The following is a 20,612-nucleotide window of genomic DNA, read 5'->3' as shown; positions in this document are numbered from 1 at the left end:
TATATGTGGAGGCAGAGTGTGCTGGGGGTCCGAGGTGACCAGGGGCTCCCAGGGGAGTGGACTGGTCCCCAAGAGGAGACCCACCCCAGTACAGCTGGTGTGATGGGAGGGGTCGCAGCCTGAGCCCTTTGGGGTCCCTGAGGAAGGAGATGGAACCTAAACACTCCCAGACATGCCAGCAGCTCCCAGAGAAGCCCCTCACGCTGGGCTGACTCGGTTCCTCCCAGAGTTCACGTCCACCCGAACCTCAGGATGTGACCTTTCATAGAAATGAGCTCCTTGTAGACGTAATGAAGACGAGTTCACATCAGATGAGGGTGGACCCTAAATCCAAAATGACTGGTGTCCTTAGAAGAAGAGGGAAATCTGGACACAGGGGCACCCAGGGGAGGGATGCACCCCCAAGCCAAGGAACGTCAAGGATTGCAGGCCACCCCCAGGAGCTGGGAACGCAGGGCAAGAGCCTCCCCTGGAGCCTTCGGAAGGAGCGTAGCCCTTCCGACACCTTGATTTCAGACTTCTAGCCTCCAGGATTGCAAGAGGATAGGTTCCTGTACCAGCCTGTGGTGCCTTGTTACAGGAAACAGGAAACTAACGCACCTCCCCTCCGCCAATCCCCCGGCCCCCAGGAGAAAGCCACCATCACCGTACGTGAGTGAAAACACAGCACAGCCCACTCTCGGGCGGATGCTCCATCACCTCCAGGCACCAGCCGGCCCTGCCCAGCCTGGCCCCTCACCACGCAGGGCTGGGAGCAAGCCTCAGGGGTCCCCAAGCCCCAGCCCCTGCCCGGGAGTGGGATCACTTCCTGTCCTGCCTTCTTCCTGAGCAAACGGGGGACCTTGGAGTGCAGCCGCTCAGAATTCGGGGAGGAAGAGGGAAACGTCTGCCTGCCCGTTAGTCACGGTTTCCGTCACCAGCACTCGGCCAGGGCCACGGCCCCACCCTGCCGCATGTCCACGGGACCACTGTGGGAACGCCCAGCTCCACCACCCGCCTGCCTCTGGGGGCTGGCGCACCCCGGTCCCAGACCCCGAGCTTCTCCCAGAGGGCCCCCGGCTGGAGCTCGCGGGGGCGTGAGAAAGGTGTGTGGCCTGTGGGTTTGTGGGTGCAGCTGAGGGGTCCCTCTCCTTCCCCAATCTATTTTTAGCAGACAAGGACTCACTTGAGTGCTGGAGCTGGGTGAGGCAGGCGACTGGCTGCCCGGGGGGGTGGGGGGCATGCTCGGAGCCTCGCAGGGAACGGGGGCTCCTATGGGCCTGGCTGGGATGCACGTCCTGCTGGGAACCTAAGGTCTCTCCGAGCCAGCAGCCCAGGCCACCTGAGGCCAAGTGGGGTGAGTATGATGTCAACACCAGAATCCCCCCAAGCTCTGGGTTTCAGAGGCTGGGACTTAGTGTCCCAGGAATCATACCAAACCCTTCCACACGTGGCTGTGAACCTCAAGATTGGGACATGTGTATGGAACAGGAGATGCTGGCGATAGTAGTATTGGTAATTACAGCTGATGTCTGTTAAGCACCTACTATGTGCCAAGCATTCTTTACTTATTAATTCACTGGATCTGCACATCTACTCCGCGAATCAGAGCATGCCACTCCCTACCTCGAACTCTCCAGACGCTCCCAGAACCTCTTGATATAAAACCCAAGCCTTCCCCGCTCCATACAGTCCAGTGCGATCTAGATCTGGACCCCGCCCAGCTCTCTGACTTGCTCACCCTCCTTGGTCTGTTACAAACACACTGCCCTTCTTGTGCAAATGGGCTTACAATGCCCCGGCCACAGGGCCTTTGCACTCATCATTTCTCTGGCTGGACAGCCTTCTCCCAGACACCCACATGACTCACGTACCCACCTCCATCGGGGCTTTGCTCATACATCACCTCCTCAGTGAGGTCCTCCCTGATTACCCTTCAAAATCAGCTAATCTCATTCTCCATCCATCACTTTCTACTACTATCCCTCATCTATCTTCAGACCACAATCTGAAATTATCTGTGAGTTAATTTGTCTCTAGAACTAGAATTAACTCAAGGGCAGGCATCTTTGTCTGTTCTCAGCTGTATTCCCAGCACACCAGAAACAGTGCCTGGCACAGAAGAGACACTCTGTAACTACTAATTTAGATGCATGAACCTGATAGACAAAGATGCTGGCCCAGAGAGGCAAAGACACTTGGCCAAGATCACACAGCTCGTGGGTCAAGAAACCCACACTTCAATGCAGGTCAGGTTCAAGTACCTCCCTGTCTGACCATCTCTCTCTGCAGGCCTGTGCAGCCTCAGATGGAAGAGGCGACAGAGGAAAACAAGGCAAGGTGGGGCCTGGGCTGAGATGGACAGAGACAGAGAAACACGGAAGCTGAGCCCGAGAGCCTGGATTCACAGATGGGAGAAAAGGGTAACCTTCGGTCATTAGGAGGGGGAGGGAAAACCTTGGAGAAGCCACTGGTGCCAAATGTTACATAACGCTGGGACACGCTCCGCCTGCCCACCCGATCCTGCTTCCTGCTGACGTCGCCCGTAGCCACGCTCGGGCCAGGCCTGGTGCAAGGCAGGAGGGGACACCCGCTGACCCTCTGCTTCCCCCACTGCTTCCTCCACTGGCCGAGGGTGACGTGTCTTCCTGAGCTCCAGACGGGGCCCGGCCAGCAGGAATCACCAGGACCTGTCTCCCTCCTGGGGTCTGGAGGGTGTGGGACAGCATCTTGTGAGGACTGCTTGCATTCTCCAGTGACAGGGAACTCAGCCAGGCACCATGGGTGGCCACTGTAAGGACGGATGGACCCAGGCTGCTGGGCCCCCCATCCCTCACTGAGCTTTCTCCGCAGCCTTCAACCTAAGTCCACTCCTTCGCTGTCAGCAGGGAACGAGAACCCGTCCCACTCTCCCCAACAGCCCTTTCTCGTCCACAAGTGACAAGCAAGGCTCCCCTGTTTGTTGGCCTCAGAACACGGCCCATCGGCCCCCACCTTCTGGTCCCCTGCTTCCCAGAAGGACCAGCCTCTGCTGAGTTCTGTGGGAGCCACGTCCAGTAATACAGGTATGGGTCCAGGAAGGGAAGCCAGGGGCTCCCACAGACTTGGGTTCAAACTCCCTCTGTGGTGTCTCCCTCCTGTCCTCAGCATCTTCACCTGAGGAAGGGGTCAATGGGGCGACCTCAGGGGTCTGGGGGAGGGGCCCAACCTGGGCCTCAGGGCCCCCCTGCTGTTCACGCCTCCTCCTCGGCCCACCAGCGATGCTGCCAGCCACCAGCATGTTCAGAGTCTGGGGACAAGGAGGGCGACCGTCTCTATCAGCTTTGGCTACATTTCACTCAGACCACACAATCTAACCCGAGCCCGACCCCCGCTGGGTTGCCCCTCAGCTCACAAACCTTCAGTGGCTCCCACTGTCCATTAAAGAAAGACCCAGCTCCTCTGCCCAGCAGGAAACTCCACCCACACGTATATCCAGGGCACCTGCCATTGCTTCCCTGGCATACAGTAGGCGCTCAATAAAGGCTTGCTGAGTGTGTGATGAGATGATGCCCAACACTTATTGAGCACAGATCGAGGGCCAGGGCTGGCCCTTTACAAATACGAAAGCCTCTGCTGCCCACAGCAACCCTACGAGTGGGTCTGGGTCTTACCTCCTTTTACAGAGGAGGCAGCTGAGGCTGAGTGCTGAGGCCACGAACCTGCGGGCAACAGCCAGGAGGCCACAGAGCTGGGGTGTGAACCCTCCAGCCCACAGCCCCACTGCACACCATCCTGCTCGGCTGCCTCTTTGAATGAGTGAGTGAATGCATCAGTCAATCGACGGATCAATCGCTCAGGCAATCCAGGAGCAGACATACTCCACACCCAGTTAACAACCAAGGGAGGCACGGCACCCCAGCTGCCAGGCATCTGGCGGCCATGGGCACATCACTACTGATGCCACCACCTCTGCTACCAATGATGCCACGACGGCTCTCTCTCTTAGTAGCACGGGCGATGTGCCAGGCCCAGTTCTAAGCACTTCATACCCATTCCCTCGCATCATTCCCACAACAGCTCTTTGAGGTGGGAATTATCCCCATTTCAGAAGTGGGGAAACTGAGGCACAGAGAGGACAAGCCACTTGCCCAAGGTCACACAGCTAGGAAGTGGCAGAATCTGGATTTGAACCTGGGTGTCTTGGGCCCAGAGTCCCCACCCTGGCTGGCTGTTTCTGCACACGTTATTCAGGAGAGCACCTTGAAGGCCCCTGAGGAGAAAATGGGGTCCGTGGCTTTAAAATAAAAGAATAATGACACTGATACTACTACCAGTAGTTAGAGCAGCTGACCCCCATGCAGCGCCCCCCTCTGGCAGGCACTCAGTCCTTTACAAGTGGTAACTCATTCGCTCTTCACCTGAGCTCTCAGGGTAAAGCCTATCGTTCTCCCACTTTACAGATGAGGAAACTGAGGCTCGCGGGGTAAAGCCGCTGCCCGAGGTCACACAGGTGCCAAGTCATGAAGCTGGCGCTTGACTCCACTTTCGCCCTGGAGCCCAAGCTGCACCATCCACCTGGCTGGAATCTCTGTTTCCCCAACCCAGCCTCTCAAGTTTTGGGGCCCCCAGGGGGCGCAGCAGGGCCGTGCCCCAAGGAAACCTGGAAAGTGAGGTGGGGGCCAGCAGGCTGTGAGAGGAGATACCTGTAACCCAACAGCCTGGGCGAAGCGGGCTGGTGTGTGGGCACCAGCTGGGCTGGGCTGGGCTGAGCAGGGAATGGGGGGAGGGGAGAGGCGGGGAGGACAGGTCAGAGGGAGAGGGGACGAAGCAGGAAGACCCCTCTGTCCCTGGGGCGGTGCTCAGGGCCACACTCCCAGCCCAGTTAATCCTGAGTTGGTGTGTAGAGGCCGACATCCTGCCCCCATCCAACCACCACCACCGCCAGCACCACCATCACAGAGCCGCATCCTCTCTGAGCTACGGGATCTTAGCAAGTGTTACGGACAGGTGCTCCTTGGCCTCGGCCCTCACTGAGTCTTCCACCCTGCCAAAACCAGAGTCCTGAAAATCTAGAAAAAAGCAGAGCCCCCTGTGCTTCCGGGCGCCCTGCCTGAAGCCCCAGGAGCACCGGGAGCCAACTGCACAGCAGGCGGGGACGGGGCAGGAGGCACAGCCTAACCAGACACGACGGGGAACGGGCACAGGCAGGGGCCTGACCCAAGGAAACCTGAGGGTGAGCCTCAGCGCGGACCACAGGGCCGTGGCACAGCGTCCCCCTCTGGCCTAGAATGCTTGGGGTGGGGGTGGGGAACTGGGGGGGGGATGTCCTTACGTTCTGCACATGCTCAGGGAGCGTTCAAAGAGGGTGATCCTGTCCCTGGTCCGCCCGCCATGCTGTGTGACCTCAGCAGCCTGCTCGTCCCCTCTGGAGCAAGGCGGGCTCCATGGTGGAGCAACTCAGCCTCCCAGGACAGGGCGCACATACTTTAAACCCAGCACAAGCAGCCCAATCAGGGGGAACGGGGAGCGGGGAGAGCTGTGCGTCCCCCTCTTGTACCTTCATATCTACAAGGAAATATGCAGCCCGCCGATTAGAAGCATGCATCCTCAGGTCATGGTAATTGTGGGTTCAAACTCCAAGTCAGCTGTTTATGAGCCTGGCCGAGCCTCAGTTTCCCCAGGTCTGAAATGGTGACAATGCTTGGCATGTCACAAGTGTGCCCAAAAGGGGGAAGGGAGGGGGAGGGAGGGAGGGAGGGAGAGAGAGAGAAGGAAGGAGGGAAGGAAGGGGGGAGGAGGGAGGGAAAAGGAAAAGAAAAGGAAAGGAAAGGAAAGGGGAAGGGAAGGGAAAGGAAAAGGAAAGAAAACAAGCCACCCCCCAAATGGCCCTCGCTTCCCAGTAACAGCTGCAGAGGAAGCGGCCTCTCCGTGGAGACCATTTACGGGCTCGGCGAGGCGAGTGCTCCTGGAGGAGGGAAGGTCCGTGCCTCTTCTCAATCCCCTGGAGGCCAGGGCTGGGCCGGCTGCTCCCTGACCTGTCCATTCCTCCCCCGGGGTGGCCCTAAGACTGTGAGTTCAAATGGAGTGCGGGAGATGCTGACTTAGGGTTCCTCTGCCAATGCGCTGACAGCCCTGAGTCCCTGGGGAGTCAGTGCCTGGCCCACCGAGCTCCTTCCTCCCTGCCCTGAGCCCTCAGAGGCACTACGGACCCTCAGAGGTGTCTGACCGAGGAGTGCTGGGGGGTGGAGGCGGGGAGGCAGAGGTGGGCCTGCGCATCGCAGTACCCAGGAGGGATGCTTACGGCAGGGATCCACCCCTGCAGCATTTCCGGGGGACCACGGAGCGGGAACCTCGAGGGGCTGAGACCTCGGCAAAAGAGCTGGCGTCAGACCCCTCCCCACCCAGGGCTCCCGGGCCGCAGGTCTGGCCCACAGGTCTGGCTGGGATGCACGGGGCAGTGGCGGGGGAGGGCAGTGGGGAGACTCACCATCTTCAGCTTGTGCTGCTGCAGGATCTCATCCAGGTTCTGCCTCTTCTTGTAGTTGAAGTAGAAGTTCTTACACTGGGACACCGTCTTGGAGCCCACCATCCGGGCGATGGCCGACCAGTTCCGGCCGTGTTCCAGGAGGCCTGTGCGGGGGAGGGCGGCAGGTGAGGGGCAGCAGGGGGCTGGACAGGCAGCGGGGGCCCGTACCCACAGCCTGGAGGGCAGACAGAGCCCTGGGCGACAGCAGCCCTGATCCCGGGGCTTAGGCTCACTGCCCGGGTCCAAGGTTTCTGGAAAGAGATGGCTGGGGTGGGGGACACCAGAAGGGTGTGGGAGGCCTGGGCTCCCCGGGCTGCACGGGACAGCCTGGAACTGGAGGGGCAGATGGGTGCAGCCCTGGGTGTACCCCTGCTGAGGCCCCTGTCAAGGGTTCCGGGGACTGAGGGCTGAGGTCTGGGGTGCAGACCCCGCCCGGGGCCCCACCTCTTCTCCTCCCCTGGCTGTCTTGACCCGGCACTGACACTCGCTCGCAGCTGCAGACGAGGCCTCGGGAGACGGGCTGTTTTCCGGCCGCACCAGGCCAGAGAAAGGAAGGAACGTGTGAGCAGGGGTGGGAGGGTGGAGTCCGGCTTGGGGTGAGCTGGCCCAGGATCCTCCGCGCCCAGGTTAACTGGGGCACACCCAGAACCCAGAGCTCCCCGTGGACGCCTAAAGGCCCACCCTGGACTCGGGGCCCACCAGGCGTGGTTCAGGGTCTGGGAGTGGACTTGCCCCCCCAAATCACACCCCCCCCATCTCCATGAGCTTCTCACACAGCCTCACAGACTCCTGATGTGGGGAGAAACGCCCAGGAATTGGTAGACCCCATCCCAAATTCACCTAGAGCAGAGAAAGTTCCCTCCATCCCCACAAACTCAGGCCAGAGCTGCACCTCCAAGCCCTATTCCGTTCTCAATGCCATAGACACCAGGCTCTGCAGAAACGTCGTTCCCCCGGCCCCCCTGGAAGCCAGCCCCAAGTCTCAGCCCGTCTGCCCGCAGTGCTCCCAGCACACACTTCGCACAGGCCGGCACCTCTGCATCTCCAAGCAGCGCGCCTTGTGTGGCCGGGTCAGCCCGAGCAGGTAGGGCCTGCCCCCTTCCTGACGGCTGCAGGAGGGGCAGATGGGAGGCTCCGGCCTCCAGCCTCCGGGGACTGCGGGGCAGGACTGGGCCCCCAGAGGGCAGCAGGCATGAAGCCTGAGTCACGGTGCTGGGAACACAGCAGCCTCTGAGCCCCAGAGCTAGACTCATAAGGACTAGCGAAAGATTTCCCATAAAGAAGTTTGAGGCTGTTTTCCTTGAATCAAATCAAGCTGCAAGCAGGGAGGGCTACGGCTGATATTTTTCAGGGGTGTGGGAGCGTAAGGGGCGGACAGTCTGTGTGTCGGTATTTTCTTTCTTTCATTCATCCATCCATCCATCCATCCATCCATCCATCCATCCATCCATCCATTCAGACATGTGCCGGTGGCTTGCTACATACAAGGCTCGCACAGAAATAAAACAGCAGCAAAAACCACCACATCAACGAACCACATCAACGAACCACCAGGTCACACGGCCGAGCAACCTGGAGTTTGCAAAGCCCTGCAAAGACCTGGTTCCCTCTTCTCCTTGCTGTGGAGGCCACGGCTGTTTTCCCATCCCCAGGATGGGGGAAACCGAGGCTCCAGGGATCAGAGGAACTCATAAGCTTACGGGGTGCGCCAAGGGGCCGAGTGGACGTGGGACCCAGGTTGTCTGCTCTCCCGCCTCTGGGCCCGGGGAGTGGGGTGCTAGACTGACAGGCCACCTGCTCCCCTGCGGAGGCCACGGGGCCACATGGCCCCAGGGCAGCTCCTCAGGGTTCCTCAAGGACAGGCACGGAGGGGAGGGCTGGGGCGCGGGATCAAGTGTAACCCAGCCCCCTGACCTTTCCCTCCGCCTGCGCCCGCAGCAGCTGCCACTTCCACAGGACCTGGCGGAGGACGACGGGGACGCGTTTATTTATATTTCCCCAGCCAGGGCCAAGGGAGCCCAGGCAAACACGTTGGGCCGGAACCCCGGGAGGGAGAGGGCGGGTCTCCCATCTGGGCCTGCTGAGGGGTAGGTATGTGGGGGGGGCAACGGGGACCCGGAGGTGGGGGGATGAACCTCAGCGAGGTTGACATTTACAGACTCAAGACATAAATAAGGAGGGAGCTTGGAGCTGGCTGGGGGTTGGGGTCCTACGTAACTCCACTGGTGGCAGAAGCAGGAGCTTGGGTGGAGGGGTCACCCGGCCCTTCCCGAAAGCTGCTCTCGAAGGAGTGCTGGACTGTGCTGTCCAGAAGCCCTGCCAAGAACATGCTGTGTGGTCTCCGCCATCCCCTCTGCTCTCTGGGCCTCAGTTTCTTTAACTGCTGCGTGAAGGGCTGGGCTGAATGCCCTAGCACTGCTGGCTAGGGTCCCTGGGGTGGGGGTGGATGGGCATGAGCTTCCCTCTGGTTCTGGTTCTGGTCCTGGGAACCCCAGACTGAGGGTGCCAGGCACGGGGAGATGCACTTTAGACCCCACCATGCCTCGGAGACCACATGGACCAGACCCAGCTGAAAGCCCCCTCCCACCCCCCCCCCCCGCCGACACCCCTCTACCTGGAGAGAACACCTCTGAGCATGTGCCAACCAAGACCCCCAAGATCCGCCCCAAGCACAGACCTCCTTCCGGGAGAGTCCCAGCCTGACAGCCAGAGAGGCAGGGGAAGGGGCACCAGTAGAAAGTGGGGAGGGGGCGCGCGGATCTCACGGGTATAGAACTCCTGAGTCTGCCGCCCTGGGGTCCCTGTCACCGTGGCCCAAAGTGCCCCCCATCCCAGTCCCCTCCCCGGAGCCACTCACTCACATCCTCTCATCTGCGTCTCCCCCTCCGCCAAGTTTTCCGGAAACATACGGCTTGGAGGATGCTCCAGGGATCGGAGCTGGGAGCAGCGGGCTGGGAGGCGGGAGGCTGGGCGGCCCTGGTGCCGGCTCCGCAAGGCTTCTGGCTGGCGTCTGCTGGCGGCTCAGCTCGGCCTCACATCCTTCTCGTCCCACGGCGCGAGGGAGGGAGGGAGGGAGGGAGGGAGGGAGGGGCCGGGCGGTGGGAGGGCGGCAGGCGGAGGCTGGCTCCGAGGAGGGCGGGGAAGCAGCTCCGTGCTGCGCGCCGTGGTGGCCCAGGGCTCCTCCGGCGCTGCCACCCCTGAGCCGTCCCCGCCCCCCCGCAGCTGCGGGCGTGCGAGGTGCCCTTCGCCGATGCGGGCGGGCGGGCGGGCGGGCGGGAAGGTGTCGGCCGTGCCAGGCGTCACCAGGGAGCACAGTGTCAGCGGCTCCTCTGGGCACCAATGTGCCCAGCGCGGGCGCTCAGCCCCCGGACCCCCGACGCCCCCGCGGGGCAGAATCCAAAGACCCCAGAGCCTCTCGGGCAGCAGCGCCCGGCAGCCTCGCTACGCGCCAGGGCTCGTCCGATCTTCCTGCTGCCTGACCCAGCGAGACGCGTCAGGGCTGAATGTGACCTCCAGACGGAGGCTCGCGGGAGGGGCGGGGGAGTGTGGCAGAAGCCCAGGTTCGGAAGGGGCGGGCCAACTTGGCACTGGCTTCCCCCTCCCTCTCTCCCCATCCGTGGCGGTGGCGGCGTCAGCAGCGGTAAGAACAGATGAGGGTTCAGAAAAACAGAGCTTCTCCGCCCCGGCAGCGGGAGCAAACAGCTTCTTCCGCTGTCATTCCCCTGCGCTCGTTCCACCTGTGGTCTGCCCCCCTCCGGGCCTGATGCTGCCATGGTGGCCAGGCCCTCCGTGGGGGACTCTGGAGGTCTGGATGGGCTGGAAGGCGGCAGTAGCCTGGCATTCTAGGAGGAAGCTTAGAATGCCAGGGGACTCTTCCAAGTGCAAATGAGACCTCCCACCCCTGAGGATGGGGGGAAGGGTTTGGAGCCCGTCCGAGGGCTCTCTGCTCCCCGAGGGTTTTGGGACTAAGGCGGCGGCCTCTTCCTTCCCTCTCTGAGATACCCGTGACGACTGGGTCAGCCCGCGCCCCATACAAACACCTGCTGTGGACGCCCCAGGCAGCTCCCAGGAGGTTGAAAGTTAACCGAGTTGAACTTTGGAGCAAGATCCAGGTCACGACCGATTTCTCCAACTCCGGGGTCACTGACCTGCTTGTCCCTTCAGCCCTCAGCCTTTCCATCCTGCCCAAGAAACCCAAGGAACGACAGGCCACGGGTCTCTGAAGCACCCCGATACCCCTGCTTTGCCCCCAGCCCTCGCCCTGGGCCCTGGGGCACACCCTCCAGGGCCGGCAACAGATCCCAACCACATCGGGGATGCGGGACGTCCTGCCTGAGTCCCATGATCCGTTCTGTGCAAGGGAGGCCCAAGACGGCTTTTAAGGATGCCAATCCAATCGTGTCACTCCTCGGCTTCAGATCTGCCAGTGATGACCCAAAGCTCTCGGAATAAAATCCAAAGGCCTCAGCGTGGGGCATGAGGCCCTGCAGAGCCAGTCCTGCCCCGCTGTCCAGCCTGCTTCCTACCTCTCCCCTCGCTCCAGCCACTGGGACCTTTTCTGCCCAGCCCTTGGATGTGCCCCAGGACATTTGCACTCACGGTCCCTGCTGCCTGCATGGCTTTTTCACAGCTCTCCTTCTGTCTTCCTTCAGTTCTCAGCTTCAAGTGACACCTCCTCAAGAGAAGCCTTCCCTGACCACTCTCTCCACAGTCGTCCTCCCAGCCACCCTGCCATCATGGGGTTTTGTTATCTCCAGAGCACTTATCACTCCCTGAAATTAGCTCCTTGGCTCCAGTGCTCATGGACAGCCGTGTCTCTGCACCCACAACTGCTAGGCGTGCAGGAGGCATCTGGCAAACGAACAAAGCTCCAGACACCCTGGGTACCTGGGTTTGGGAGCCCTCTGGGCATCCCCCCCGCCAGGCATCTCTGCTGCCTCTCTGGGGCTCCCAATTAGGAGCTCCAAAGAGAGGAGGGAGCTGAGCAGTTTATCCCCCCGAGGGGGTCCTGGACCCTCCCCTCCCCAGAAGAGACGTCAGGGAGTGCCCGGCTCTCACACCAGGGGCACGTCCACACGCACTCTGTGCCGGTGCCCCAGACGGCAGATTCTGCCAACATCCCCTGTGGTCTGGATTCCCTGACCTCACTTCTAATTCCTAAGGAAGGAGTTTCGTTCTGAAGTGTCAGGAGGCGGGAACTAGGAAGTGAAATTGACCAAGACAGGAAGTCAAGCCAGGAGGTCTGAGTCACAGACTTGGAGCGCAGAATGAGGTGAAGGAGCAGGGGGTAGCCGCAGAGGTGCCAGCGAGAGGGGCTTCTCTGCGTGGTGGCACACGGAGGCTTGGCCAGCCCACTCTGGCTGTCCCGGCTACCCTCGGTGGGGAGCTTCCCATACACTGTCTGGGGGCCTGGGACAAACTGTTCTCACGGGAGCAGTGACTCACCCTCCTCAGCTCACGTACACTGGCCCCCAGAAAGGCCTCGATCCTGTTATGTCCCTCCGCACGCTGCCACCCGCTCAGGGTCCCTGCTGTAGCCTGGGGTCTTCGAACCTGTACCAGTAGCCAACCTCCACCCCGCCACGGGCGAGTTCTGATAACCTGGGGGCAGGAGGAGTCTTTCTAGCACCTGCAGTCACCACACTGTCATCCATCTGCATCCTGGGAATGTCACAGCTGCTCCCTCTGGAAACCAGCGTCCGCCACCCCCTCCCCCCCCCCCCCCGGAAACACTCGCTCCCCATTACCCCAGCCAGCCCTGTGCAGTCCTGAAGTTTTCTGTTCCCTTCATGAAGAAGCACAGGCCGCCTACAAGAGGAACATATCCACACCCCTCCCGCCAAATGCCACTTTCCAAGAGAAACTCCAGTTTGCAAAACAAGATTTTCTGCCTAAAACACTATCAAAGGAGGGGGGGAAATCCAGCAGACTCAGTCCTGAGTCATGCCACTTCCTTATTTTGGAAACTCCAAGCCCTGGGTGGGTTTGACTGGGACCCAGCCCTTGGTTGGCGACCTTGCCAGGAGCCTACTGTGGATCTGAACCTCTGACTCCCGCCAGTCCCCGAGGGGATTCGGCCAGACAACTTCACACCTGAACTCGGACTTACCTTCCAAGTAAGTCCAAGTTAACTTTTCTGTCCGTCTACTCTTTTCAAAATAAGTCTCGGTGCCTACATAAGCCTCAGCTTCAGCTATTACATCTGCAAATCACAGTGACGATGTGATCTCCCAATACATGATCAAAGCCAATGATCTCCCAATACATGATCACCTATTAAGATGAAAAAAAAAAAAATCACCTGTGTGCAACCCAACACCCTACCACTTTGGGAAAAATGCCATGTTCTGTGTCCAATGTCAAGTTTTCCCACAGAGCACAGCCAAGTGGTTTGCCCCCAGGGCCAAGCAGATCTATGTTATTTGCTGGGCAAGCCCCAGCTCACCGCCCCTTGGGCCTCAGTTTCCCCATCTGCAAAGCAGAAGGCATGTACGCTTGTGTGTGCATGTGTGTGTGTGTGCACGCACACGTGCGTTCGCAAATATGAAGAACTCGCCTTGAGGGTCCCTTGGGAGGATTAGGTAATATCATTCGTGCAAAATGCTGGAACCAGCCAGCAGCCACCACGTGGTAACAGACATCATCACTGCTGTGTAACCTGCCAGGGGGCTCTTTCCCTGAGGAAGCACCAACTGGAACGCCCACGTGTGGATTTTGCCCCTGGGAGTGCAGGTGGGCTGGGAGATGCTTGACTTTACCTTCCAGGGTGCTGACAAGGAACAAGAGAGTGGCCTGGAGCTTGCCCTGGTGTCTGGCTGTCCCCCAAGTTCATGCAGAAACCCCGACTCTCTCCTCCTTCTGAGCCATCACAGTGGCCTGTCTCCCACACGTCAGAAGCATCCAGATCGGGGGAGAGCGCACCCAAGACAAAGCTCAGCAGTCTCTCTCCAGCCGGAGGTGGCGACAGCTCCTCACTGATGCCAGCCCTGGGATGCTGCAGGGTCCCTTCTGACAAATCTTTAAGGCCGCCCCGCTCCTGTACATCAACCGTCCTCAGCCCCCCTCCAGGCGCTGGCCCCGTCTCCCGCTGGGCCCTCCCTGATGCCCGTACTCAGAAGTGACCCAGCACCCCTGGTGCATCAGCCGCCAGCCCTGTGCGTTAACCACAGCGCCACGCCGCCCGTCGTGAGCGCCTGTGGGCAGGTGCACGGCTGTCCAAGCACAGAGGCCATCGCTCTCCTTTGGTCCCTGCAGTGGGGACGGCATGAGGCTTTGATGATAGACACGTGGATGGTGGGCCCCACATTTCCAAGTTCCAAGGCTGGGGACTCACGCCTCCCCTCCCCAAGCCTCAGACTCTTCATCCGTAAAAACTAATTAAACCAGCCAGTGTGCACAGCAAGCATTTTGGAGGTGCAAAGCAATCAGTGGTTTCTCCCTCGGTCCCCATGAAAGGGGGCGAGTCCTGCAGGCAGAGACAGCCTGAAGTTACTGGGGGAGAGTTCGGGGTCCACCTGGGCTCCATCCGGCCCGACAGGCCTTGCTTGGGGCCACCAGATCCTGGTCCCTGCAGCACCCTGCTCTGGGGCCGCACACCTCGCCTTCTCCCTCCCCGCCAGGCAGGCCACTCGAGGCCAGGGAGGGGCTGGTGGCCAGGAGCTGGGCCAGTGCCCATTTCTGGTCTGGAATGGTGTGCCTGGGGGCGCCCCTGCCCCCTCCACAGCTGGCGCCCTGTCCACCAGAGGAGGGGGCTGGAGACCAGTAGGAGCTGCCAGCAGAGCCCTGGGCCTCCCACACAGCTGGGTCGAGACTGCAAGCCAGGCCAGGCTGACCTTTCCCAGGGGAACTAGAGCCTCACATCCCAGCCTAGCGCCTGCCCAGCATGGCGCTGGGCCCGAGGGCAGGCAGCCAGCTCCCTGAGGCTGCCCTGCACATGCTCAGTCCTCACTTTGTATGAGCCCCAGGACAGGCAGCCCTGACTCCAAGCACAAAGGAAGGAGCAGGTGCCCACCTGCCAACCTGGAATCCTGCAGCCATCCTGTCCCCCGTCCCACTCTTCCCCATGCAGTGGTCTTCCCCACGCTCTCAGAGTAATAGCCAAACTCTATCCCACAGCTGGTAAGGCTGGGGGGTGAGGGGTGGCCCTCCCGACGGCCTCTCCATTCCTTGCCTCTCTTCCCCTCGTTCTCTGGGTTTTAACAGCTTCTTACTTGACCACGCTGCCCTGGCCACAGGGCCTTTGCACATGCTATTCCTTTGCTGGGAGGCCCTTCCCTCTCTCGTCATCTGATTAATAGTAGCCAGGTCCATGGACTCACTCATCCAAACCTCACACCAGCCCCATTCCCATTCTGTAACTAGAGTGCGTGAGTTCAAATCCCAGCTCCACCAATTAACAGCTGTGTGGCCTTGGGCAGCTCACTCAACCTCTCTCGGTCTCAATTTCATCATCTGGATAAAGACACTAGTAACAGCATCTGCCTCGTAAGGTTTGTGGGATGAAGTGACTTGATATACAAAACGCCTTTAGCTGTACCTGGTACCCAGGCGTACCGACAAGTACTTGATAGTGTTACTTAATGTTATTTCGTGCTTTGGGTGTCAGCCCAAGGGCCCTTCCCCAGCGCTGTGAAGCCACCTCCAAATGTCATTCTACGCTTGCTCAGGAGGCCACTCACCTCCAACCCCCTTCCCTGCGGCCCCGGGAAGTGTAGGCACTGCTCAGTGTCACACACCCACAAGGGACAGAGCTGGGACTCAGACCCAGGAAGACAGGCTCCAGAGTCTGTGTGCTGAGCTGCAGGCCCGCCACTTCGGAGCACGTACCGTATGCCAAGGACAGCACGAATATGGCTCATGCCACTCTTATAATGCCCCTCGGTGATGGCATCCAGCCTCATTTTGGAGGACGAGGGAGAATGAGGCCAAGACAGGGGTGGGCCAGGGTCACAAAGGCTGAGGAGCCGGTTGTCATTACAAACAGTGACAGGGAACTCAGTGTGTCTAAGTCACCACCCCTGTAAGCGCTTCTGTTTTCTTTCACCAAAACCCCACGAAGGTGGCTGTCCTGGATTACACAGTGCTCCCCACCCACCGCCAAATTTCATGTCCACCCACCTGTAACCTGTGAACGTGACCTTATTTGGGAAAAAAAGTCTTTAGAGACGTGATCGAGTTAAGATGAGGTCATGCTAGATTAGGGTGGGTCCTTATAAGAAGAGGAAAATTTGGACAGAGACACGCAGAGGGAAGACAGCCATGTACGACGCAGGCAGGGATTGGAATGTCTAGAAGCCAAGGAGCGCCGAGGACTGCCAGCAACAGCAGAGGTTGGAGGAGGAGAGGCAGGACCCTCCCCCGGAGCCCTCAGAGGGAACCCAGCCCTGCCGACACCTTGATTTCGGACTCACGGTCTCCAGAACCGGGAGAGAATACATTTCTGTTGTTTTTAAGCTACTAAGTTTGTACTTTGTTATGGCAGCCCCAGGAAACTCATACAGTGGGTGCTACTCTAATTCCCATTGTACAGATGAGGAAACTGAGGCCCAGAGGGGTTGACTAGCTTGCCTGAGGTCACAGAGCTCAAAGGTCCAGAGGCTGAGGTCCAGTTTCTCTCTGGGGATGGGGGATCCTCTGCAGCTCATCCTTCTGGGCCTGGCTCCTGGAAGTCTCCTGGGATGCCTGGGGCAGGCTCAGTGGTCCCAAGGCCCTGGGGACACCTGGCTGCTCACTTCCTGGGCTCCCCGAGGGAGGGACCAGGACTGGCTCATCTCTGGGTACCCCTGCCCTGCCCAGGGTGAGGCACTGGGTCGACGTCAATGGGTAGGAGGAGGGGTGGGTACCATCTGTCTCGGGCACAGCTGGGTTTTGGGTACCTTCCTGGGTTTCTGAGGGCCGGGGGCACTGGAACATTCCTAGTCCCTCCGCCCCCGCCCACTGTGGAGGAGGAGTCCTGGGGGCTGCCAGCACCTGCCTCCCGGCCCCGACCCTCCTCCCGCCACCTGGAACATGCAGCCATTAGCAGCCACCCTGAGCGGTAATTGTCCAGATTGCTATAATTCACGGCGGACAAGCACACTGGCACTCATCACGTTATCACAAATGTCACTGAGCAGGGCCTCGGCGTGCACGGTCCCCGGGGGGGACTTGCACGCTGCCGTCTCCGCGGGCAGGACCCAGGATGAGCTCGCTGCCGCCACAACCTTGAGACAGTGGGGCGCACTCCCGTCTCAGCCGGTGAGTCATCCCCAGCCGTCTCCCAAAGGAAGAGAGAGAGCAGCCTCTGACTCAGCCGACTCCCCGGTTCCCGGGCAACTGGGAAGGAGCTGGGGATGGGGCTGTCATGACGACAGAAGACACAGCACAGGCTGGCAGCCCTGGGACATGCACGTGGAGCCCCTCACGGCCCTGGTGGGTGGGTCCCCGGGCAATATCACTGCCGGTGGCTGAGATCCCAGGGTCTCACGTGTGGTTAAAAAAAAACATGCAATTCTACACAAATGTCCACAACAGCGTTATTCACAATAGCCACGAGGTGGAAACAACCCAAGTGTCCATCAAGCAATGGATGAACGGATAAACAGAACTCCTCTGTCCACACGGAGGAATACAACTCAGCCATAAGAAGGAATGAGGCGCTGACGCAGGCTACGACATGGATGGACCTCAACAACACGGTGCTGAGAGAGGCCAGACACAAAGGGGCATAAGTTGTATGATTCAATTCACGCCGAAGTCCTAAACGGGCAAATCCATAGAGACAGAAAGCGGACTAGTGGGCACCAGAGGTTGGCAGGGTCTGGGGAGAATGGGGGATGACTGCTAATGGGTACGGGGTCTCCGTTTGGGGTGACAGAAAGTTCTGGGGCTAGAGAGTGGTGATGGCTGCACAACGCTGTGAATGTACTTAATGCCACTGAACTGTACACTTTAAAATAATTAAAATGGTAGGTTTTTACGTTTTACGTATTTCACCAAAACTAAAGGGGGGAAAAACATCACACACTTTCAAATAAAGCCTCTTTTGCACCCCACGGTGAATCCACACCGAAAACCACAAAGTAGACACAGAAGACGGAAGAAAAGGAAAACGTGGCCCCCCTGGGGGGCTGACAGCACCCACGGACCCCTGGCAGCCAGAGACTGTGCCCACAGGCCCCCGTTAGTGCTCCTCTGAGACACTGAATATAGGACCTCACCTGCGAGAGGAAGCTTCTCCTCTTCTGAATGATGCTGAGGGTCCAGCCCGGCCCTTCCTCCAGGCCGGCCTCACCAGGGGGCGGGGAGCTTGGAGGAAGGAGGTCTGGAGCCTCCGAGGGACAGCGTGCCCGGAGGACAGGAGCCCTGAGGGGAGGGGCCCACTCCCAGGCAGGGGGCCTGCTCAGGTCTGGGGCTGCTCCTGGTCAGTTTCTGAAACACCAGGACCAGACGCTCAGGCCCCTGGGCACCCTTTCCCGGGGCAGGCGGAGGGGAGGGGGTGGGCAGGGCAGGCAGCCCATGGTCCAAGGTCTCAGCCTCCGGGCCCAGCTGTCCTCGCACACAACTGTCCCTGTGCACCTGGGTCCTTCATCAGAAAGGCCATTTGCTCCCTCCCTGAGTCATGACCTGGAGCTCTGGGCACAAAGAAGCTGCACGTCAGCAGTGGGGCCTCGGCAGGACCTTGGGGACAAGAGCCGGAGGCCCAGGTCACCAGCCCCAGGACCGGGCCATCCTCGGCTTCTGCCTCTCACCCCCTCGTCCACAGAACGGCCGGAAACAAGACTCACCTCTCAGGGCCGGGGTCAAGGTGAGTGAGAGCAAGCAGGGAAAACGGGGCTCAGAGGCCACCTCAGCCTTGGCCTTCCTGCCGGCGCTGAGCTAGCCTGACGGCCCCTGCACTGGGCACAGGAGAGGGAGGGACAGCTGGAGCATCTCCCAGAGATGGGGGCCGGGGGATCGACGCCGACGTAGCCCCGAAAGTGCCGGGCCGTCCTTGGGACCCTCAGTGCCTGTTGTCTCTGGCTTCTCTTGGCCAACCCAGATGCCCCTCTCTTTTCATAGATGGGGAAACTGAGGCCCAGAGGTTGGTCACTGAGCCAGGAAGTCAAGGGCCCAGCCATCCTGGCTCCAATGAACAACAAATGTGCGGGTGGCTTCTACAGAGAACGTGGGGTCGGCACCACAGCGCAGGGAGACGGCGCAGCGAAGGGGAACAGCTTGACCCCGTGACCCCGCCGCGGTGGCCACCGGCAGGCTCTGCACCTCCCAAGGCACCCAGGTGCTCTGCCGCCACTCTGTCTGCAAGGCCACGACGTGCTGGCCCCAGTGGCCACGGAAGCCGTACACCGACAACATGGCCACACAGACCCATTTTCTGGAGGACAAAACTGAGGCTCCGAGGAGACGTGGCCCATCTGAGAACACCCAGAAGCGGAGCGTGCCCCCTGCAGACCACACCACAGTTCCATTTAAGGGCACAGGTCAACCTCCTCCCCACCACACGAGCTGCAGGACCTGGATGCCCATCAAGGGCCATTAGAGCAGCCAGAAACCCCTCACCTTTCTTGGCTGTTTCCATCTCTTCTTCGGTCCAGCGAGAGCTCTCGTTCATCTCCATGGAAGCTGGAAAGGAAGACACAGCGTGTTGGCAGCAGCCCGGAGCGGGGCGCTTTCTCCGCCTCTGGCTACTCGGGGCGCCTGCTGGGTGGAGGGTGTGCAGGCACTTGTTTTACAGAGGGGAACGCTGAGGCCATCCAGGGCCTGGACCCTGAGCTGCCTCTGTATGCACTCGGCTGGGAGCATGGTGACCACGTGAAGGCGGGGGGGAGATGAGAAGGGACGTGAGCTTCAGATGGGCAGGGACCTCCTCTGAGCGTGGACCCACTGGGGCCGGATGATCCTCTGTCGTGGGGGCTGCCCTGGGCATTGCGGGGTGTGGAGCAGCATCCCTGGCCTCTACCCACTAGGTGCCAGGATCCCCCACTCCAACTGGGACGATCAAAAATGGTTCCAGACATGGCCACCTGTCCCCTGCGGGAGGGCCCTGCTCTACAGGGTGATTATTATATGCTCCCCTGACTCACGCGGTACAAGGATGGGGCTGCTCGTGTTACTGAGAAGGAACGCAGCTGCCTTGGAGTCGGGGGAGCTAGCCGGGTGTCTGCTATGGCTGTTCCTGAGCCTCTCCTCCAAGTTCCCCTACACGTGAGCCCTCGCTCTCCCTGAAAGTCGCTTAAGACGTCGGCAGGGGGGCGAGCGTGAGGGACGTCAGCTGCGCGGACTCAGTGCCTGGAACCACGCTAGGCACAGAGTACGCACTTGGTAAAGGCCGCTGACCATCAGAGGAACGTTCGGGCAGCTTCCCGGCTCCCTGCTGCCAGCTTTCCCCTTTCCTCCCACGGCACCCCCAGAGGCAGGCTGTGGAAGTGGAGCCTGGGGTGGGAGGTGCCCATCAGAGGGCCTGGGGTTGTCTTCCACTCCGCCATCCGGCCCCAACGTCAGCCTGGGGTCCAGAAGGGCCTCCCCAGAAGTCAGGTGCGCCAGTGCACTCCTGAAGGGACCCCTCCTGCCCGGGGTCTCCAGGCACTCCGGCATCAGCCCACAGGAGCTGCACGGGGTTTGTGGCCAGCGGGCTGGCTTTGAACCCCAACTGACTGGGACTTTACAGAGGCAACATCCCTTCTCTAAGGTTCAAACAGCCCATGTACGAAACGGGTACCAACGACCTCCCACGGGAAGAAGGAAGAGGTGCCTGGCACAAACCCTGGGTGTGGACGGGGCGGGCGTCTGTGAGACAGGGAACATCACCTCCATCAACTCCCACCCCGGGAAGACATCCAGGTGGCTGGGGCCTCAGCCTGAACACTCAGGCCACGGGTCGGGGCTCCCGCAAACGCCGGAGGGCAGGCCCCAAACGGCCAAAACGCTACAGGCAGCAAGCACACACCGGCTGCCCCCCTGTGGCCGAACTTGGGAACTGCTACTCAGTTCTTCTCGTTTCCCCCCTTGGGGTAGGGCATGAGGCTCAGAGCACCTGGGGGTGGGCACCCGCTGAGCAGAAGGAGAAACTGAGGCCCACAGAAATGAAGGTACAGGGACTTCCCTGGTTGTCCAGTGGTTAAGACTCCACACTTCCACTACAGGGGGC

At 60.3% G+C, this 20,612-nt stretch overlaps 1 protein-coding gene across 4 annotated transcripts in view; it reads right to left on the bottom strand.

Annotated features, from left to right (window-relative positions):
* Positions 1-20,612, bottom strand: part of NCOR2 (nuclear receptor corepressor 2) — a gene marked incomplete at its 5' end in the record, with an annotated part of 153,266 nt that overhangs the window by 50,420 nt on the left and 82,234 nt on the right. For all 4 annotated transcript variants that reach the window (XM_079718205.1, XM_079718207.1, XM_079718206.1 and 1 more), the window contains 2 exons: positions 6,449-6,591; positions 19,025-19,087. In XM_079718205.1, coding sequence (XP_079574331.1) covers positions 6,449-6,591; positions 19,025-19,087 — 206 coding nt within the window. The remainder of the gene's footprint in view (positions 1-6,448; positions 6,592-19,024; positions 19,088-20,612) is intronic.

This window comes from Hyperoodon ampullatus (assembly GCF_949752795.1).
Source record: "Hyperoodon ampullatus genome assembly, chromosome: 13".
NCBI lineage: Eukaryota > Metazoa > Chordata > Mammalia > Artiodactyla > Ziphiidae > Hyperoodon > Hyperoodon ampullatus.
This window is presented reverse-complemented; position numbering and strand designations above follow the sequence as displayed.